General features: G+C 45.5%; 1 protein-coding gene across 1 annotated transcript in view; it reads right to left on the bottom strand.

Moving 5' to 3' along the window:
• SYNE2 (spectrin repeat containing nuclear envelope protein 2) overlaps positions 1-20,560 on the bottom strand; it is a 256,016-nt gene that overhangs the window by 44,769 nt on the left and 190,687 nt on the right. The window contains exons 82-93 of the mRNA XM_083729549.1: positions 18,481-18,630; positions 17,076-17,246; positions 15,906-16,039; positions 12,199-12,400; positions 8,088-8,264; positions 7,241-7,363; positions 6,747-6,901; positions 6,028-6,172; positions 4,882-4,976; positions 4,085-4,319; positions 1,608-1,802; positions 444-569 (exon numbers count right to left, since the gene is read on the bottom strand). Of these exons, the coding sequence (XP_083585675.1) occupies positions 444-569; positions 1,608-1,802; positions 4,085-4,319; positions 4,882-4,976; positions 6,028-6,172; positions 6,747-6,901; positions 7,241-7,363; positions 8,088-8,264; positions 12,199-12,400; positions 15,906-16,039; positions 17,076-17,246; positions 18,481-18,630 (1,908 nt within the window). The remainder of the gene's footprint in view (positions 1-443; positions 570-1,607; positions 1,803-4,084; positions 4,320-4,881; positions 4,977-6,027; positions 6,173-6,746; positions 6,902-7,240; positions 7,364-8,087; positions 8,265-12,198; positions 12,401-15,905; positions 16,040-17,075; positions 17,247-18,480; positions 18,631-20,560) is intronic.

The following is a 20,560-nucleotide window of genomic DNA, read 5'->3' as shown; positions in this document are numbered from 1 at the left end:
TTTATAACCACGTTTTTGCACCATTGCGGCCCCACAAAACAGTGGATGCGTGATTTTTTGGGTACCGGCTGTAGCCATGGACATACTATGTGATCTGATGGTGAATTTGGGGTGACCTAATGCAAAAATCCTGAGAATCCATGTGCTTTTGCCTCCCCCCTCCCAGGCAGCCTCCTTTATCGCTAGCGTCCCTTATCTCCCTCCGATCGCTTGCTGATCAGCTGATCAGCGACTTTGTTTCAACACCCCCTTCCCTCTTTCTAAAAAAAAAAAAAAAAAAAAAAAAAGGACAGTCGGCCTTTTGCCCCTGGGCAATTCGGCTCCAGGGACCACAAATCCACTCCATAAGATGCACAGACATTTCCCCTTACTTTTTAGGAGGAAAAAAAGTGTGTTTTATGGAGCAAAAAATACGGTAATTGACAATTCAGGGTTTTCTTTACCGTGGCATGTTCCTTGGCGGCCTGAAGCTCAGCATGCTGGACTGGAAGAGGGTCTTTTATTCTTGCTTTCAGCTCCTGCAGCCTGTTGCCCAAGTTTTCAGCTTGGCTTTTGCAGCTCTCCCATGTCTGTAATGTCAAAGAGGGAAAAAGCAAGACATGAAGGGAGCTAATGGACGCCAGTGGACATTGCTTAAAAGGATGGATGAAGCTAGTAACACCTAAGCCCTGAGCTATTTTGTTGTCCTCTTTACTAGACAGGGCAACTTGGTGTGCAGAGGTCGAAACTGACACTCAGAAAGCATCATTGCCTGACTCAGCCAAGCCAGGGCTAGTGCAAGAAAATTCAGAAGAATTCAGGATTTGGGGACCATTTGCAAACACTCAGGCCTTTGTAATATCTCAGGAGCCAGCAAAATAGGAGTGGAATCAGATCCTGAACCATGGGCCAGGATTCATGTTAGGGGAGCAGGCTTCATGTTGGGGGGGGCAGAACCTCAGTTATTTTTATTGATTTACTTGATTCCCCCCCCCCAGCTACGCCCGTGTCCTGAACTCTTTTACTCCCCTGCCACACAGTCTAGTTTTTGTTTTTTAAAGGTAGGCATTCCTTTGTGGTGTCAATGCTATAGCAACCCCCTCCATCTAATTCCTTAAGTAGTGTGCCTTGGGCTTGCCAATCAGAAGGTCAGCGGTTTGAATCCCTGTGATGGGGTGAGCTCCTGTTGCTCGGTCCCAGCTCCTGCCCACCTAGCAGTTCGAAAGCACGTCAAAGTGCAAGTAGATAAATAGGTACCACTGCAGAGGGAAGGTAAGCGGCGTTTCTGTGCGCTGCTCTGTTTTCGCCAGAAATGGCTTAGTTATGCTGGCCACATGACCTGGAAAAACTGACTGCGGACAAATACCGGCTCCCTCGGCCTATAGAGTGAGATGAGCGCCACATCCCCAGAGTCGTTTGCGACTGGACTTAACTGTCAGGGGTCCCTTTACCTTTACTTACTGCCTTTGGGACAAACTTTGTTCTGCAATTTGTGATGGGTCTGTGTCTCTAAATGTACATGTTGCTTTCATCCTGTTCTCAAGATGAATCAACACCAGCTTGGAAGCTCCATTATAGGAATACGGGGGTTCTGTACTCTTGCCAGGGTCTTTTCTTATGCTAAATACCTGCACGGTGCGCTGAAGCTGCTTTCTGATCTTCTCCAGCTGAAGCTGGGTTTTGCTCCAGGTCTCTTGCACATGTGTCATCTTGAGCTGTAGGGCAATTCTGGCCTCGGGGTTTGCCACGTCAAGTAACTTCTCCCCGGCTGCCAAGGTTAAGGAGTGCTTAGTCTGCCACCTCTGAAGGAGGATCTCCTTTTTCTAAAAAGAAAACAGGGAAACATGCCCAAACTGTAATCATATGAACACACAGAGACACGGCCACAAAGCAATAAAACAATACCAAAAAGAGCTATAAAGATGAATGTATTGCCAAAAATGTTATTTTTGTTTCAAACTTTACAGATTGTGGACAAGATGGACTGTTTCAAGAAGTGGCAGAGAGATATTTCCAAATTTGTCTGGCAGGGCAAAAAGCCCAGAATAAAATTTAAAATATTAACCGATGCAAAGGAAAGAGGGGTGTTTGCCCTGCCAGACATCAAGCTTTACTATGAATCAGCAGCATTCTGCTAGTTGAAAGACTGGCTGCTTCTTGAGAATACTGACATTTTGGATTTGGAAGGTTTTAATAATGCTTTTGGGTGGCATGCATATTTGTGGTACGACAAGGTTAAAGCTCATAGAGTATTTAAAAACCATATTGTCAGAAAAGCGTTGTTTAATGCAGTGTTTCCCAACCTTGTGCCTCCAGCTGTTTTTGGACTACAATTCCCATCATCCCTTGCCACTGGTCTTGCTAGTCAGGGATGATGGGAGTTGTAGTTCAAAAACAGCTGGAGGCACAAGGTTGGGAAACACTGGTTTAATGTCTGGACAAGATACAAAGATTTATTGGAGAACAAATCACCAAGGTGGTTGTCACCTATGGAAGCTAAGGCTCTGAAAAGACTCAATATGGAGGCAAAGTGGCCGAAATATTGGGAGATATTAGAACAAGAAGGAGACATACTGAAATTGCAGAGTTTTGAGAAATTAAAAGATAAAGTGCGAGATTGGCTGCATTATCATCAAATTAGAGAAGCCTATAATTTGGATAAGAAAATGGGCTTCCAGATGGAAAAATCAAAACTGGAAACGGAATTGTTAGAAAACAGGAAAACATGCCCAAACTGTCATCATATGATTACACAGACATGGCCACAAAGCAATGAAACAATACCAAACAGTTTTGGTGGAGAAATTAATTCCTTTTTAAGAACCGCTGTTTGGAAAGTTCTTGTTTAATCGGTCTGGTTTCCACAGGATTTGTACAACAATAACAATGCCTAATATTTATATACAGTGGTACCTCGGGTTACATACGCTTCAGGTTACATACGCTTCAGGTTACAGACTCCGCTAACCCAGAAATATTACCTCAGGTTAAGAACTTTGCTTCAGGATGAGAACAGAAATCGTGCTCCAGCGGCATGGCGGCAGCAGGAGGCCCCATTAGCTAAAGTGGTGCTTCAGGTTAAGAACAGTTTCAGTTTAAGAACAGTCCGCCGGAAGAAATTAAGTACTTAACTCGAGGTACCACTGTACAAGATTTGAAAAGACACAAATGCTTAAAAATAATAATTCTCCCTGTATGTCCACCAATAAATTCAAGGCAATTTGTGGAGTCCCACTCATTTATTTTATCCTCACAACTCTTGGTGGTAGGTTAGACCGAACGTGTGCCCCCCCTCTCTTTCTGTGTGTGTGTGTGTGTGTGTGTGTGTGTGTAAACAAGGCCTCACATCCAGTCACCCTGAGAACTTTGTTGCTGAGTCAGGATTTGAACCGAGGTCTCCACAGTCTATTCCAAATATTCTCCACATTACATACACCCCCACCAGGGGCAGGAGAGGAGAAACAGCCAGGACAACTGCAGAGCAGGTAGAACATCTACAGTCTTCCTGCTCTACTTTTGTTGATGCTCCCCGAGAAAGGAGAAGAGAGATTTTTGGAGAAAAAGAGATGAATTAATATTAGAGGTAGCTAGAATAACTGGATCCACTGCTTTACGAAAAAAGAAGAAGTCAGTTTTTAACGCAGGGGTGAGCAAACCTAAAGCTTGAGGGATCTACTTTATTTTTCCTTAGGACCCAGAGGTTCACCAGCTGGAGCCAGGTGTGCAAAATATGGACTTAACCTGGCGGGCATTCTCCAATAATTAAGGAACAAGATGCCAGGAGTTTCTGATCAGGACCAAAACAAACCTCTTAAGTCCTTCCACATATAAAAAACGACCCTACACTTGGTCTCCCCTCAAGCATTCTATTTCAGCAACCTAATTTATAGGGTTAATTATTTTCAGTTATTGCTATAGTTAAGACAACTGAGAGTCAGAAATAATTTTCCATTACACTGCAAAACACCTAGATTCTGAGCGATCTTCTGCCCACCCCTAGTTTAACAGATGCCAAGTCCCCTTTAAGTTTTCCAAGCACTAGCAATTTTGATCTTTTAAAAATGCAACGCTATGTTTCGCTGGTTGTAGGAAGAGGAGGCCTAACCTTGATGTCGTGACTCAGATTCCTGAGTTGGTGTAGACTATACTTCTCCTGACTCTCCACAGCCGCCATGAATCCACTTGTGTGCATGAGGATCTTCTTGATGTCTTGTAGTGAAGTTGTGCATTTTTGCCATTGCTTTACGTGACTGTCAATCTCGCCCTTTCTCTGCTGAGCTGCCCGGACGATGCTTTGCCACTGTTCCTTCAGCAGGGTGAGTTTGGAGAGAAACATGGACCTGAAGTGGTCAGAGATTAACTTGTCAGTCATGTAGCATCTTCTACTTCTTATTACTACTACTACTACAATTTATATCCCACCCTTCCTCTCCCAAAGGAGTCCAGGGCAGCAAACACACAAACAATAGAACAATTAAAAACAATTGCACTACAGATGTAGACTGGGAACAATTTCAACTTGAAAGACTTGTTAGATGAAGGTCTTCCATACATACACAAAAACGCAACAGAGATGTTGCCTGTCTAATATGTAATCGGAGGGAATGCCAAAGGTTAGATGCCACAGCACAAAAGGTCAGATTCCCATATTGTTTGGAATGGACCTTTTGATAACGTGCTACCTGCAGGAGGTCCTCACCTGTGGCGTGGAGTGATCACCTGGGTATATAAGGGGTGAGACAATCCTCTGCTCAGCTCCATGACTCACTGTTTTGGGCACGGTGATTTATTATGACACCTTCAACCCTCCCTTAAAAACTGTTGTCGAGTTCAAGTCTTAGAATGCACACACCCTGCAACTGCACCCCGATTTGAAACACACAACCAAGCCATATATCTCACCGGTTTTCAGCTTCTCCCGATTCCAGCACGTGCAAAGCCTTTGACATGATAGAATTAAAAGTCTGCTGGTTCACCAAGATCTCCGCTTGCAATGTCTGTAAACATCGAAGGAAATGTTTTAATTATGCTTCATGCAAAGGGAAATATTAAACATTAGAAAATTCCAGCTATTTTCTACTCCAATACTTCAACCAATACTTTATCAAGCCCTGACCATGCCTTTACCTATGTCTTGAAGATGCAAGTTAGCAGAACGACAGGCTGCAAAGATTTGCTAAGATGTACCATCCCAGATTCTCAGGGATGCGGGTGGCGCTGTAGGTTAAACCACAGAGGCTAGGACTTGCCGATCAGAAGGTTGGCGGTTCGAATCCCCGTGATGGGGTGAGCTCCCGTTGCTCGGTCCCTGCTCCTGCCAACCTAGCAGTTTGAAAGCACGTCAAAGTGCAAGTAGATAAATAGGCACCGCTCCGGCAGGAAGGTAAACAGCATTTCCGTGCGCTGCTCTGGTTCACCAGAAGCGGCTTAGTCATGCTAGCCACATGACCCGGAAGCTGTACGCCGGCTCCCTTGGCCAGTAAAGCGAGATGAGCGCCGCAACCCCAGAGTCGGTCACGACTGGACCTAATGGTTAGGGGTCCCTTTACCTTTACCTTACCATCCCAGATTACAAGTAAGGAATAGCATACTCTCTCATATAAAAAGCCTGCTGCATATAGAACACTTGCAAGTTAGGAACACAATTGCTTTTTTATTATTCAGTTGTAGTGGAGCAATGGAGACATGTTTTTCCTACTGTCCGGGGAAATGCTATAGTCTTTTTTTCAGTATACCTAAAACCCTTTGCTTATTATTACCCCACATTTTCTCCAAAAAAACTGCTTTGTGTAGGTAACTACCATAGTGTTATCTAATTTCTCAAAAGCAGGGGTCCATGGCTTGGCTTTTGGAAAATAGGGGGTGTTCACTGATTAGCAAATTGGGAACCACTGCTCTAGAGCGACCTCAGGAAGTCTAATTGGCTAGAGAATGAAACTGTGTCATGGCAAAATTTAACTCAAGTTCCACAGCCAATGATTTGCTTGGCGTAGCAATCAGATCCATCTTTCTGCTCTGGATTGGGGCCGAAACAGTGAGGAACATTACCTCATACTCCCTCTGCTGTTTCCGCAGCCCCTCTAGGCTGCCTGCCATATCTTCCCTCAAGACCTCTTTCATTTTCTCTTGGAACAGCACCCACTTTTGGCATCTCTGAATGAACTTTTCATCAGACTGAATGCCCTGCAGTTCACTGCAATGAGAAACAAAATTCAAAATCAGTTCTGCAGCCGCGCCTTCTGCCAGTTACGCTTTCAGTCATGCATGATTGTGGCCCAGGTGGCAAGGGTGGCTTGTGCCCATTGGGACTGATGGGGCAGAACACAGGGAGCCCTACAGTAGGTGGGGCCTGATCCAATGACTGGCAGAGCTTGACACGAATCAGCAGTGTGATGCGGCAGCAAAAAAGGCTAATGCTATTCTTGGCTGCATCAACAGAAGTCTAGCGTCCTGATTGAGGGAAGTCATAGTCCTGCTCTGTTCTGCATTGGTCAGACAACACCTGGAATACTGTGTCCAATTCTGGACACCACAATTTTAGGAAGGGTGTTGACAAGCTGGTGTGCAGAGGAGGGTGACCAAGATGACCAAGAGTCTCAAAACCAAGCCTGATGAGGGAGTTGGGTATTTTTAGCCTGGGAAAGAGGAGTGTAAGGGGAGATATGATGGTCATCATCAATTATCTAAACGGCTTGGACCCAAACAAATGGATTTTAAGTTACAAGGAAGGGGTTTCTGACTAAACATCAGGAAGAACGTTTTTTTACCAGCATTTCTCCAGAGCCATAGCTTTCTTCTGAGTCCATTGCCAGTTCAGATCCTGCAGTCTTTTTGCAGTGAAGTCACTGAGCGGAAACCTAAAGCTGAATTCATTCAGACTCTCCATCTCGGGTGATAAAGCTGTGAGGACCAACATCTGGCTCTGAGAAAAAGGACAAGACAGATGAGGCTGCTGGTTTGCAAAAGCCTATCATGCTTCTTGTTGGGCGGTTCTTTTTGGCACAATGTGCAAAACACCAGGTGCCAGGAAAGCCAAAGGAACAAGAGCCACCAATTGGTATACAAGGAAGGACACCAGCTAGGGAAGATCAGAATGGCCTCAAACGAATTTTTTAAACAGCCCGCTTTGTTCTTGAAGAACTGATTATGCTCCCCTATATTTTCCTCCCCTGCCGCCCAGAAGGGATGAGTGAGTTGCAGTTCCAAACATCTGGTGGGTACCAGGCTGGGAAAAGATGGCCTATGAGCTTTTCTGGCTTACCATGAGTAGATCTGAGTCTTCAGTGCCTTGGTTCAGATTTTCCAATACTTCCGTGAAACCTTTAACATGATTCTCCAGGTTTTCCAAGCAAGTCTCAAAACGTTTCAGCTGTAAAAGGTCAAACTGAGGAGAGAAATTAATATGCTGATGTTTGCAGAGGTTTAATTTTCATTCCGATTAGCCAATCACCTTATTTATTATTTTGAACTTTTCTTTCTTTCTTTTATATGGTGCTCTATGTTGAACATTGTAAACTGCCCTGATACAGAGGAAAACATCTGTACTAGGATGCTACCTTTATTTGCCCAGTGAAACTGTCACAAAATAGCATGCCTGCTTTTGAGTTCTCTAGAATTCTCAATTGGGCTAGAAGATGATTAAAGGGGAGGGGAAAGAAAATCTTGCAAGAGTAAAGGCAGAATTTGGGAGGAGGCAGCTGACATGCAAATGAGGCGCCATGAAGTTGCAGCAAGGCCTTTTGGGAAAAAGAAGCTTAACCATGGCTGCTTCGCCATCTCTGGAAACAGAAAAATGAGCATTTGCTCACTTCCATCTACTGAGAAGCAGGATAGGTGGAATACAGGAAGAAATGAGGAAACAGACTGTTCTTTGGTAGAAATTAATTTTGCACCTAGTTTTTTCTAGTAAAAAACAGCACAGATCCTGCAAGCCTGAAGCCTGCCAATGGTGTGGGCATATAAATTTGTATGGCCAATGGCATTTCCCAACAAATACATTTGGGGGGGGAAAATCACAGTAGCATTATTCCTCTCTCTCCCCTCCCCGCCCCGCACCAGAACCTGTTGACATGTAGGAGTTAACAGCAAAGCGACCCACTCAGAAGTACCTCAAACTCATTTTCTTTCATCTGTAGCATCTTCTCCAAATAAGAGATCCTTTGAAGTGGCTGGAGGTTTTCTGGAAGAAGTGGTTCTGTGGGCTCAGCCAGCTGAGCTATTTTATCTGCCAGCTCAGAAACGGGAAGAAAACTTTCTTTGATGTTCTGAAGGTCCAGTTTCAGCATCTGGAAAGAAAGGGAGATGCATCAAGAGAAAGAAACGAAGGCTCCTGGGTTACGGTGTTGGTTGCAATCTCAGATTGATGTGTCCGCCCTCAGACCCAGATGTTTCCCTGTCCCTGGGCACAATAGGCCAGAAAGGAAATCACTTTTGTGATTTTGAGTTCTCCAAATTTTGCAATGAAGTTTTCGTCTCCAAACACGTTATCAAAATGTGCATACAAACGACAGGATGAAATTCATTCGGAAATGTGTATTTTGTAATGAAATAGGCTCAAGAATTGGAAATCAGAAGTACCAACACTGAAAGATTGGCAAAATAATTTTTTTTGAAATGATTGAATTAGCAAAAATGATGGCAACAATTAGAATGCAATCTAATCAAAATCTCAAACAGGAATGGAAATGTGTAGAAGAATACATGACCAAAAGATGCTCCAACAAGAATTTATTGATATGTATGGACTGATTTCACAAAGCTAAGCTAAGCTAAGCTAAGCAGATATATAAGATTGAATTTTTAATTATTAAGATACAAAATTACAATCTCAATAATAAAGTTACAAAATAACAACAAGGAAGTCATGCACGGATGGAGGGAAGACACAGGGCAAGAAATAAGAAATGGATAAATGTTGGTACATAATGAGATGTGAAAATGTGAATTTACGAATATAATGTATATGTATCAATATGTAAAGATTTCATATATGTAAGGTAAAGGGGCCCCTGACCGTTAGGTCCAGTCGTGGCCGACTCTCGGGTTGCGGCGCTCATCTCGCTTTATTGGCTGAGGGAGCTGGCGTACAGCTTCCGGGTCATGTGGCCAGCATGACTAAACTGCTGAAACGCCGTTTACCTTCCCGCCGGAGTGGTACCTATTTATCTACTTGCACTTTGACGTGCTTTCGAACTGCTAGGTTGGCAGGAGCAGGGACTGAGCAACGGGAGCTCACCCCGTCACTGGGTTTCGAACCGCCGACCTTCTGATCAGCAAGTCCTAGGCTGTGTGGTTTAACCCACAGTGCCACCTGCATCCCATTTCATATATGTATTGCAACATTAATAATAAATAAATTAAGTGCAAAAAAAAGGCTCAAGATGTGTGTCATGCACCGGTTGGATGCAGAAGAATGGAGAGAGGAAGCAGCTGAGGAACCACCAAAGCGAAGAAGGCACAGAGCTCACGGAATAGTGGTGGGACAACAATGAGTGGGCAGAGAGAGAGGACTGGGAAGAGGTGGTTTCAGAAGCTGAAGGGTTAATGGGGCTAAGTGAGCTGAGAGAGTCCATGGCAGAGAGAAGTCCAGAATCAGAGGCAGAAGCGGAAGCAAGAGAGTGGGAGAAGAGAGGCCGAGAGGCAGAGATTAGTCTGGTTGGTGAAGAGTCACGGGTGTCTCAACCTCACTGTCTCCCAGAACCAGAAGAGGCATGAAAAGGGTGGAGAAGCACTTGGCTGCAGACTGGCGCAGTCTCTGATTGCTTGGGGAAAGCCCTGGAGGGGAGGGGACTTAGATGGCTGTGAGGAGCTGGGGCTTTCAGTCTTTCATGGAGTAAGACCCACAAGGAATAAACTGCTGTGCTCATTAGGCCTGACTAACAAGTCTGTGAAGATCGTGTTTTTGCTAATAAAGAACTAAATCTAACTTCTATCAGAGTGGGTCAGGATGGGCCTATTCTCTTATAGAACTGCAAGGAGGAGAGAAAAAGGGGGAGGGGAACCTGGCTGGGCGCTAGAAGTGGAGAATTGTGACAAGCAGCCTTAAAGGTAATGGAGGGTCAGTCAGGCTGTGTACCTAAGATTTCATGGGCTGCAATCCCTGTGCACAGATGATTAACATTACAAGTAGAATTAAGATACGCGTTGCGCTCCTTGGTAGTTCTTTATCCGGGCGGGTGGGTGGACATTTGGGAACATCTCTTCTGAAGTGTATAATTTAATACAATTTCCACTTAACACCAGTTACCTAAAAAATCGTGCTTTCTGGATGGGAATGGCAGCTGTGCTGTTAATGGGCATAAAGTAAGTCTAAAATGCTAATTTACTGCCATTAAGGAGAAATTTCGCCAATGTGACTAATGCATGCCTGGCATCCAAAGCCCTTTTCTCTTTGTGGCGATGCTCTTTAAGGCCAAATGAGCCCGTTGCTTCAAAAACGATCCATTTAAATTTCTTCCCATTAGACTTTGCATACAATTTATTAAGGGCACAAACACATTTCTATCCGCTCACGGGGGGGGGGGGGGGACGCAAGAATAACTTTAACACAAGTCCTCAATCTCACCTAAAACTGTTAGCACGGGGAAAGGGTTAGGCTTAAAAGCACATCAAGTGCCCAATTGGATTCCTAGCAGTCATTCACAACTGACAAGGGGTGTAACATACCTCCCCGTCCATTAGGGTTCTTTCTCTGGTATTATTCTTCACAAAAGGAAGAAGAATAGTTTGGCTCTCCTCCACCGATATCGGGAAAGGGCTATTAGCACCGGGTGGATTTAATAGCTGCTTCATTTATGACAAAATTATCCTGGGTTTTCTTTGTCAGCAAGAGATACAAAACTGCATTGTAAAAAGCCACTTCCATTTTTAGAAGAGAGCCGATACCCTTCCATATCTGAGCTACTGGAGAGTTCTGCTGAGACCTTCTGTTCAAGAAGACAATGAAACACTTTCCCTGAGGCTTGCGGTGCCGACCAGTTCACTTAAGGCAAAGAAGGGTCCCGATCCGACACAATTGCTGACACCTTTGGCCTGAGCCCAAGAAGCTTACTTTGGGGCAGGGGAAGAAAGCATCCAAAGCATCTAGGCTGCATCAACAGAAGTACCCAGATCAAGTCTGCCTTGGTGACCCATACTGTGTCTAGTTCTGGGCAGCACAATTTAAGAAGGATGTTGAGGTTCGATGGCCATCTGTCACGGACGCTTTATTTGAGATTCCTGCATTGCAGGGGGCTGGGTTAGATGACCCCTCTGGGGTCCCTTCAAAATCTACAATTCTACAATTTTATAATGCAGCCTGGCAAAGACACTCAGGGAGGGTGCAAGAGAGGGCTGGTGAGGGGTGTGGCCTGAGGAGAGTTCCAAGGGCCACATACAAAGGCTGGAAGGCCATTTGGCACCCATCCCTGATTGCCTCCACACCCTGAGATCTATCATCTTCTTCTTTGGCGATCACTTGTAGTCGAATAAGATTGTCTTCTATGAACACGGTTTTAACAGTGAATCCATAAGTGACTGTGGAGCCCAATTCTGGATCCACACGTCCTTCCATGGTGGGGACATAGGTTTCCGGGTGGGAGTTGATCACGGTGGGGGTTTGCCAAGTGTCCCTTCCTCTTAGTACGTTTTTCCCTTTCGTCCTGAGTTTGCGAGTCTTCAAAGCCCATGACACCTTTGGCAAAGGCTGTTCTCCAACTGGAGCGCTCACAGGCCAGTGTTTCCCAGTTGTTGGTGGTTATACTAAATTTTTTAATATTTGCCTAGAGAGAGCCTTTAAGCCTCTTTTGTTGACCACCAGCATTACACTTTCCATTTTTAAGTTCGGAATAGAGTAGTTGTTTGGAAGACGATAATCAGACATCCGCACAACATGACCAGTCCAAAAAAGTTGATGTTGAAGAATCATTGCTTTGACACTGGTGATCTTTGCTTCTTCCAGTACACTGGCATTAGTTCACCTATCTTCCCAAGTGATATGTAAAATTTTTCGGAGACACAGTTGATGGAACCTTTCGAGGAGTTGGAGATGGTGTTTATAAGTAGTCCATGTTTCAGAAGCATACAGTAAGGCTGGCAGTACAATAGCTTTGTAAACAAGCATTTTGGTTTCTCTGCTAATGTCCCGGTCCTCAAACACTCTGCATTCGCAGACAGAGCATCCCTTTCTTATTCTCCGCCCACTTTCTAGGCAACCACACCATGGAAATCCCATTAACCTACCTTCACATCCTCGACCTTCTGCTTAAGGAAGTCCATTGTAGGACCTGCAGCCACATCTGCCAAAAGGGAACCATATTGCTCTTCATACTTGTCCACCTTGGCCATGACTTCAGCATGTAAACCAATGTAAGATTCCCAAAGTTGTAAAGATGCTTGTGCTTTGTGTAGGTGACCTTCAATTTCTTTGTTCATCTGTGTCCATCTATAAAAAAAATTAAATTAAATTAAATTAAATGCAGCATTACAGTGGTACCTCGGGTTACATACACTTCAGGTTACAGATGCTTCAGGTTACAGACTCTGCTAACCCAGAAATAGTACCTCTGGTTAAGAACTTTGCTTCAGGATGAGAACAGAAACCATGCTCCGGCGGCACGGCAGCAGCGGGAGGCCCCAATACCTAAACCTCAGGTTAAGAACAGTTTCAAGTTAAGAACAGACCTCCGGAACGAATTAAGTACTTAACCTGAGGTACCACCATATAGCAAACAATTCAATTACCTCTCGCTTTCCTTAAGAGCACATCTACCTGCCTTCCTATGGTTTGTTCATACTAGGGAAGAGCACTTAAATTAAATTAAATTAAATGCAGCATTACAGTGGTACCTCGGGTTACATACACTTCAGGTTACAGATGCTTCAGGTTACAGACTCTGCTAACCCAGAAATAGTACCTCTGGTTAAGAACTTTGCTTCAGGATGAGAACAGAAACCATGCTCCGGCGGCACGGCAGCAGCGGGAGGCCCCAATACCTAAACCTCAGGTTAAGAACAGTTTCAAGTTAAGAACAGACCTCCGGAACGAATTAAGTACTTAACCTGAGGTACCACCATATAGCAAACAATTCAATTACCTCTCGCTTTCCTTAAGAGCACATCTACCTGCCTTCCTATGGTTTGTTCATACTAGGGAAGAGCACTGAGTGACTTGCTCAGCATCAGAGTGGGAAAACGTCACGCGCCACGGTTGATGGACGTGTGTTCTGAAATGTGGAGGGGACTTCTTTTCTTTCTTTAGGCAGATAAATGCATGGAGCTAAAATGTGCCACATCACTAGGCTGCTGATCACATGCATGCGCGGCATGTCTGCCAGAAGCCTCAAAGGAAGTTAGTTGGCTCCTAATGCCAACCTTAGACAAGATGCCAAACTCATCTGATAGGATTTCCAAAGATTAGCTTCCCCGGTGATGGGAGCACCAAACTTGAAAATGAAACAGGAAGCACACAGGAAATCAGGAAGGGGAAAATTGCAGCCTTCCAGGTGTTGCAAGAATGCAACTCCTATCATTACCTGGCTATTAGCTATGCTACCTGGGGGAGCGATAGGTGTTAGGGTTCATCAATATCTGGAGAGCCACAGATTCCCAATCTATGCATTAAGCCATCAAGATGGCTTGGAGAATAAACTGCCTAGCTCTGGCTTTTAGAGACTGAATCTCGCTTAAGCTCTGATCAAGGTCAAACCGTTTTTATTTGCCAGGGCATATGATGTTGTGATGCTGGTTAGTCTGCTATATTGCTTTAGTTGCCATTAAACTATCTATTTATAAAACAAAGGTTCCGTCTTACTGCTTAATTATATTCATGTTTCGGTGTGATTAATTGTCTATCACCAGGGGATATGAGTGTAGGCCTGAACACAACATGGCAACTGTGTTTCTACTGCGCATCTGGACACGCCTACTAAATGGCCTGGTTCGCACGTAGCAGTAAGCCAAACTATGGCTAAGCATGAATGTGCGAGCGTTTGGGTATGGTAAAAACTATTGTTGCTTCAGTTCCCCTGCTGTTGCACTAACTAGAGCTAAGCCATAGCACACACAGTTGCTATGTCTGTGCGTTTCACCAAAGGGTAGAGATGGGGGCGAGCAAGACTGGATTTTATATTCCTACAGGCAGGATATTAACGATGGCAGGTTCCTTTTTCCAAGCACCCCAAAACCTGGGCAGCAGCTAAAAGCATCCAGTCTGAATGTTCTCTCCTCCTCCCACATCCCATCCTGAGACAGGCAGCAGATGAAGACTCCATGGATTCATCATCCTTTAGCTTTTCCCTCCAACATCCCTCCCTCCCACTGCTGCTCTGTTTGCTATGTAGTCTGATGAAGATCTTTGCAGAATACAAAAGGTTGCACACTACTTTGTGGCCCGTTGACTAGCCTAATAAAAGCCTTGTCCAATATGCATTTTGGAATGTTGACCGATGCTTCGTGCCTCCCCACAGGCTGATTATCACTGGGTTATTTGGGCTAGTGGCGATCAGCTTAAGCCAGTGGTTCTCAAACCTGGGTTCCCAGCTGTTGTTGGACTACAACTCCCATCATCCCTAACCACCCGTCCTACTAGCTAGGGATGATGGGAGTTGTAGTCCAACAAAATAGGCGGGGACCCAAGTCTGAGAAACACTGGCTTAAGGGTATCCACCAGCAAGCTGGTTACTCACAGAACAACCACTCTGATTCTGGAGAGCAAGGATGGCATCAGTAGAACTGTCCTCCTCACCTCAAAGTTAAACATTATGCAGCAAAGCGGGTTCTTCTTCATGGAGAGCACGTGTTGCGGTGTTGGCAACCATGACATCCCCTGTTGCTGGGCGGGTTAGTATGGATGGCCATGAATTTGATAGGGCACCTCCAATTGTTGCTGGGGAGAATTTAATGCTGCAAAATTGTTTGATTGGTGGGGGTGCTATTTATTCCCTGTGCGCAGCGTTGAGCTTCCTCTTTTCGCTGCGCACATCGTATTACCCGCCCACCCTCCCTATATTTAGGGTTTGTTCGTGCTGACCTTGCTATGCCTGTCATGGGGTCGTCTGCTTTGGAGCAGCGGCCTGGCAGGAATTTTTGCCATTTGGCTGATTGGCTGGTGCCATTTGGTTTTTTGCCTACTGCATAGCAAATCGTCACAACTTGTAAGGTGGCAGTTTTGTTGTTGTTGTTTAGTCGTTTAGTCGTGTCCGACTCTTCGTGACCCCATGGACCAGAGCACGCCAGGCACTCCTGTCTTCCACTGCCTCCCACAGTTTGGTCAAACTCATGCTGGTAGCTTCGAGAACACTGTCCAACCATCTTGTCCTCTGTCGTCCCCTTCTCCTTGTGCCCTCCATCTTTCTCAACATCAGGGTCTTTTCCAGGGCGTCTTCTCTTCTCATGAGGTGGCCAAAGTATTGGAGTCTCAGCTTCAGGATCTGTCCTTCCAGTTAGCACTCAGGGCTGATTTCCTTAAGGTTGCGGTTAGGCAATGGTTAATTTTGGTTGGTGGAGGGGATGTGGTTAGCTGTGCCTGCCCCTGCAACACTGCTGCTGCAAGAATATTCCATTAAAGGAATCCAGGGGCTCGCCATGCTCTTGTCCGAACCCCTGGCAAGGGGCTAGGGCCACGCAAGAGCCCCTGGGAGCATTTGGGGAGAGGTGAGAGCCTGGCACTCAGCTCTATCCTCTCCCCAAAAATGTTTACCCTTACTGACTTCCGCAGGCTTGCGGTTGTCACTTCTGTTCCTACCTCTAAGTGGGAACAGATAGTCGCTAACCAATGCCTAAGCAGCCACTCACATATTGTAATTCAATAAAGTTGTGTGAACCCTGTCTTTATTTGGGGGTGTCCTGGAGGTCCTCGACACGCAATTGCCACTGCATATGAAAGCAATGACTTGCTGGGGCCAGACAACAGAATGGTTAACAAATAAAATAAAGAAATCTTATTGTACCTTGTGCGTGCCTCTCTGCATTTCTCTTCAATAATCTCAGAAAATGAGGGATCACACAGCTTCTTCAGGTTACAAGCAGCAGCTTGGAGTTTAGCCCAGATTTCTTCATTACTCTCTGCTTTATCTTGAAGAGACTGTGGGAAAGAAATGCCACATGGCTGGATGTGAGTGCAAAGCATTCGAGGAGGCAGCTGTTGACATGATAACCTGCATCTCTCCTCCCCAAGGGACCACATTTTAAACTTCTAAGCTGCCACAAATACGCTGCCAGCTTTCCATTAGTAAGTGCTGCTTTTGCTGCTGTTGTTGTTCTGGTGAGATCTCACTCACTTGCTTCTCCCAAGCTTGGAGGAGGGAGAAGAATCTACCAGACTTTGCACCAACTCCAGAAAGACTTGGAATGTAGTGAGAAAGACTTCCCCTGCCCTCCTCAAGGCTTAAGAGTGGGGGAATCTAACCCACTTTGGACTTAAAGGGGGGGGGGAGAAGATCCAAGACCCAGCACAAAAAGACATTGCGCTCCAGCCCCTTCAGCCACTCCCTAGCAAGACCTCTGTGAGGGCTGCATATTATCATCCCAGTTTTGACCAGCCACTTGTATGTGTGTTTTGTTGTGCATACCATCAGTGCAACTTTTCCCATTATCGACAGCGGACCAGAGTGTTAATTTGCTTCTATTGTAAGGGACATGTAAGGCTTCTTTTAACTTGTTTTGGGGAGGACCAGAATCATCTGTCTGAAATGGGTCAACTCACTGAATTCCTCATTGCAAGACACAGCATTCTGTATGTGCAGCATTTCAGATGATCTAACCCACCTTGACTTCAAACACACCATGGTGAAATGTGAATGAGGTGAACAGGTGAACTGGACACAACATGGTTTGTGAGTTTCCTGCAAACTCATTTGGAAATGAGGTACTGATCCTGGTGTCTAATCCAGTTTTGCAGGGCCCATGCAAACCAGTTTGCCCATTTCGTCTGAGACAGTAAATTAGTATTTGCCTTAGACAAGAAGCGGGGAAGAAGGCAGGATAAGGCTAAGTGTGGGGGTTTAGGAGTCCATCAAGGCTCAATCACATACCAGTAAACCATGGCTTGACGTTGCATCTGAAGTAGCCCATTGGCTTTTTAGGAGGAGCATTTACGACCCAAGAAATGTGAAACATACCTGGAGATTTTCCACCTGGGTTTTTAGTGTCTCGAATGTAACCACAGGAGGCTTGCTAACCTCCAGGCAATACAAAGTTCTTGCAAGCATCAGTCTGACTTCATCCCAAGCTTGGTCATAAATCCGCCACTGCTCTAAAGCAGACTCTGTTGAGGTCTTCAGAAGTGCAACCTGCAAACACCAGGCCCGTGATTAGACACACGGATGCCATTTCTGCTTCACAACGTACACTTTTGAGATTACGTATCAGGACACTTGGAAAATGTCTCAGGGGCACCCCACTGTTAAACACTAAGAGACACCCACTGTTCAGTGTTTTATTTTAGTGCTTCCCTTCTAACACACGCTGGACAAAAAAACACTCTAAGTATTTAGCAGATTAACATATAACTGATTTCAGAGGGAACAGCGCATGCTTCCAACCAGATGTTGAAGGAAGGAAAAACATATCAGTGTATGGCATTAAAGTTTTAGAATTATTTTCATTATCATCCTAATTTGAGGCCAAAGCTCTAGCAGAGCTCATTCCAGGACACCTGGTTAGGGAATGATTTGCAGGAATAAATACACTAAATACACCGGGTTTTACACTTCCTGCTGACATCCCAGCAGGAAAACTCACGGATTCAGCAGTGCCTGAAGGGTTTTAAATTGCAAAAGGAACAGACAGCTCAGCTGTGAGCTCTCATTCCATGGCAGCTTAAAATCACTAAGAAAAATATTTTCTATTGCCATTTTAGAAATTTGGCACAGCCCTGCTTGCTAGGACCAAACAGGATTCATGGAACCATGACAGTTAGTAGAACTCACCAGGTAAATGGCTAGGCACACGAGTCAACTCTTGAGTTCAAGTCTGATCGCTGCCAAAAGACCTCTAGAGAGGGCCCATAGCTCAGTCCCTGGGCAAGACAGCCCCTTGCCCCCCTGTGGCCCCTCCCGATGGGAATCTATTTCCTCACTGCTATTTTCTGATCCTAGCATGGCAGGAGTCAACTGAGCAATCTTCAGGAAGTCACCAAATCTTAAGGTAAAGGTAAAGGGACCCCTGACCATTAGGTCCAGTCGTGGCCGACTCTGGGGTTGCGGCGCTCATCTCATTTTATTGGCCGAGGGAGCCGGCGTACAGCTTCTGGGTCATGTGGCCAGCATGACTAAGTCGCTTCTGGCGAACCAGAGCAGCGCACGGAAATGCCGTTTACCTTCCCGCCGGAGCTGTACCTATTTATCTACTTGCACTTTGACGTGCTTTCGAACTGCTAGGTTGGCAGGAGCAGGGACCGAGCAACGGGAGCTCACCCCGTCGCGGGGATTCAAACTGCCGACCTTCTGGTCAGCAAGTCCTAGGCTCTGTGGTTTAACCCACAGTGCCAGACATAGGCAAAGGAAAAAAGGAGAAAGTATCAACCTGGCTGGCAACTCTGGTCCTCATTTCATCTAAATTGCTGGTTCTTGGCATTGCCCCCGCAGGATCCTGGGCACCACCTCCTAAAGCTGGGTAACTCTGCTTCAGCTCATCCAGCTCCTTAGATTTAACTGCAAGCTGGTTTTCCAGTGCCTGGGGAAAAGGAAACAGAAGAGTATGAGAATTATTCTCTGTGAATAATTCATCTTTCGGCACCAGACACCAGCTCTAATTCTGAACAATCAATGCTACGAAATCTGTTCCGACTGTGGCGAACAGAGGGCTTAAAAACAAACAAAACAAAAGCAAAGCAGACAACAACAAAAATACCCCCAAAACCAAATCACAAATTGGGGAGGCTGGTTTATTTTGGAACCCTTTGATTGTGGACAACCCAGGGACCCTTTGTGGTGTTATGGTCATAGTCCTGGACTAGGACCTGGGAGACCAGGGTTCAAATTCTTGCTTGGCCTGGCAACTAACTGACTGGTCTTGGGCCAGTCACTGTCTCTTGGCCTAACCTACCTCACAGGGTTCCTGAGAGGATAAAACAGGGAGGAGAGTATCCCATGTTTTATCGTGTTTTTAATACAGTGGTGCCCCGCAAGATGAATGCCTCGCAAGACGGAAAACTCGCTAGACGAAAGAGTTTTCCGTTTTGGAGGTGCTTCGCAAAACAAATTTCCTATGGGCTTGCTTCGCAAGACGAAAATGTCTTGCGAGTTCCTGCGGGGTTTTTTTCCCTTTCCCCCCCCTTTTTCTAAGCCGCTAAGCCGCTTATCCGCTAAGCCGATAAGCCGCTAAAAACCACTAATCCGCTAAGCCGTCAATGGGCTTACTTCGCAAGACGAAAAAAACGCTAGACAAAGAGACTGGCAGAACAGATTCTTTTCGTCTTGCGAGGCACCACTGTATTCTTTTGGGAGCTGCCCAGAGTGCCTGGGGAAACCCAGCCAGATTTTTTTTTGGGGGGGGGCGTATAAATAATAAAAGATGATGATGATGATGTATGCCACCTTGAGCTTCTTGGAGGAAAGGTGGGATAGAATTTCGGGGAGGGGGCATTTCTCCTACTATACACATTTTAATACGTAGTTTTCGCTACAGTAAGCAATTTTCTTTGCCCATCTGCGAGAAAGAAAACTCTGGCCCTAAAAGGCTAGGGAGTAAACCCTACCCAAATCCAGACTGGAGTCCCTAAGGCACTTTGTATGCCTCCTTCCTGCAACTCCTGCAGCCAAGCTGGTGCCAAATGTATTGCTCGGCTTTCCTTTGGACCACATCAGTGAGGCCAAGGGGGGGAGGGTCTTGTTGTCTGGGCAGCCCAAGACCTCCATGCGAACTGCCCAGGCTTGTACCCTGGGATGGCAAGGCTGAAGAAGTTTCCATAGGAAATGTGGAAAGCACAGGAGCATTTGATCAGGGGAGGAGTTGGCATTTTGAGATCCTTTGCCTTCCCTATCATCAGCATAAAAATGTAAAGGTAAAGGGAGCCCTGACCATTAGGTCCAGTCGTGACTGACTCTGGGGTTGCGGCGCTCATCTCGCTTTATTGGCCGAGGGAGCCGGCGTACAGCTTCCAGGTCATGTGGCCAGGATGACTAAGCCGCTTCTGGCGAACCAGAGCAGCGCACGGAAATGCCATTTACCTTCCCGCTGGAGTGGTACCTGTTTATCTACTTTGACGTGTTTTCAAACTGCTAGGTTGGCAGGAGCAGGGACCGAGCAACGGGAGCTCACCCCGTTGCGGGGATTTGAACCGCTGACCTTCTGATTGGCAAGCCCTAGGCTCTGTGGTTTAACCCACAGCACCACCCGCGTCCCTATCATCAGCATAAATCATGCAAATAAACACACGTTGCTCATTTTTAATATATGATACAAGGCATAGGGTTAGTGTAAAATGTAGTGGCTATCAGATTATTCATTTATTTTCCTGCAAAGCTTATACAAGTGCTTGAGAATTAAAAGTCAGTTCCCCCCATTTTCCTTGGTGTTTTTTTTAATTATTATTATAAAGAGTTGTCTTCAAGGATGTGGAAACATTCTTCCTGGCTTTATTTAACTTTTCCCTTCCCCTTCC

Source organism: Podarcis gaigeae, assembly GCF_964106915.1.
Source record: "Podarcis gaigeae genome assembly, chromosome: 1".
Classification (NCBI taxonomy): Eukaryota; Metazoa; Chordata; class Lepidosauria; order Squamata; family Lacertidae; genus Podarcis; species Podarcis gaigeae.
The sequence above is the reverse complement of the archived record's forward strand: the minus strand, read 5'-3'. Positions and strand labels throughout refer to the sequence as shown.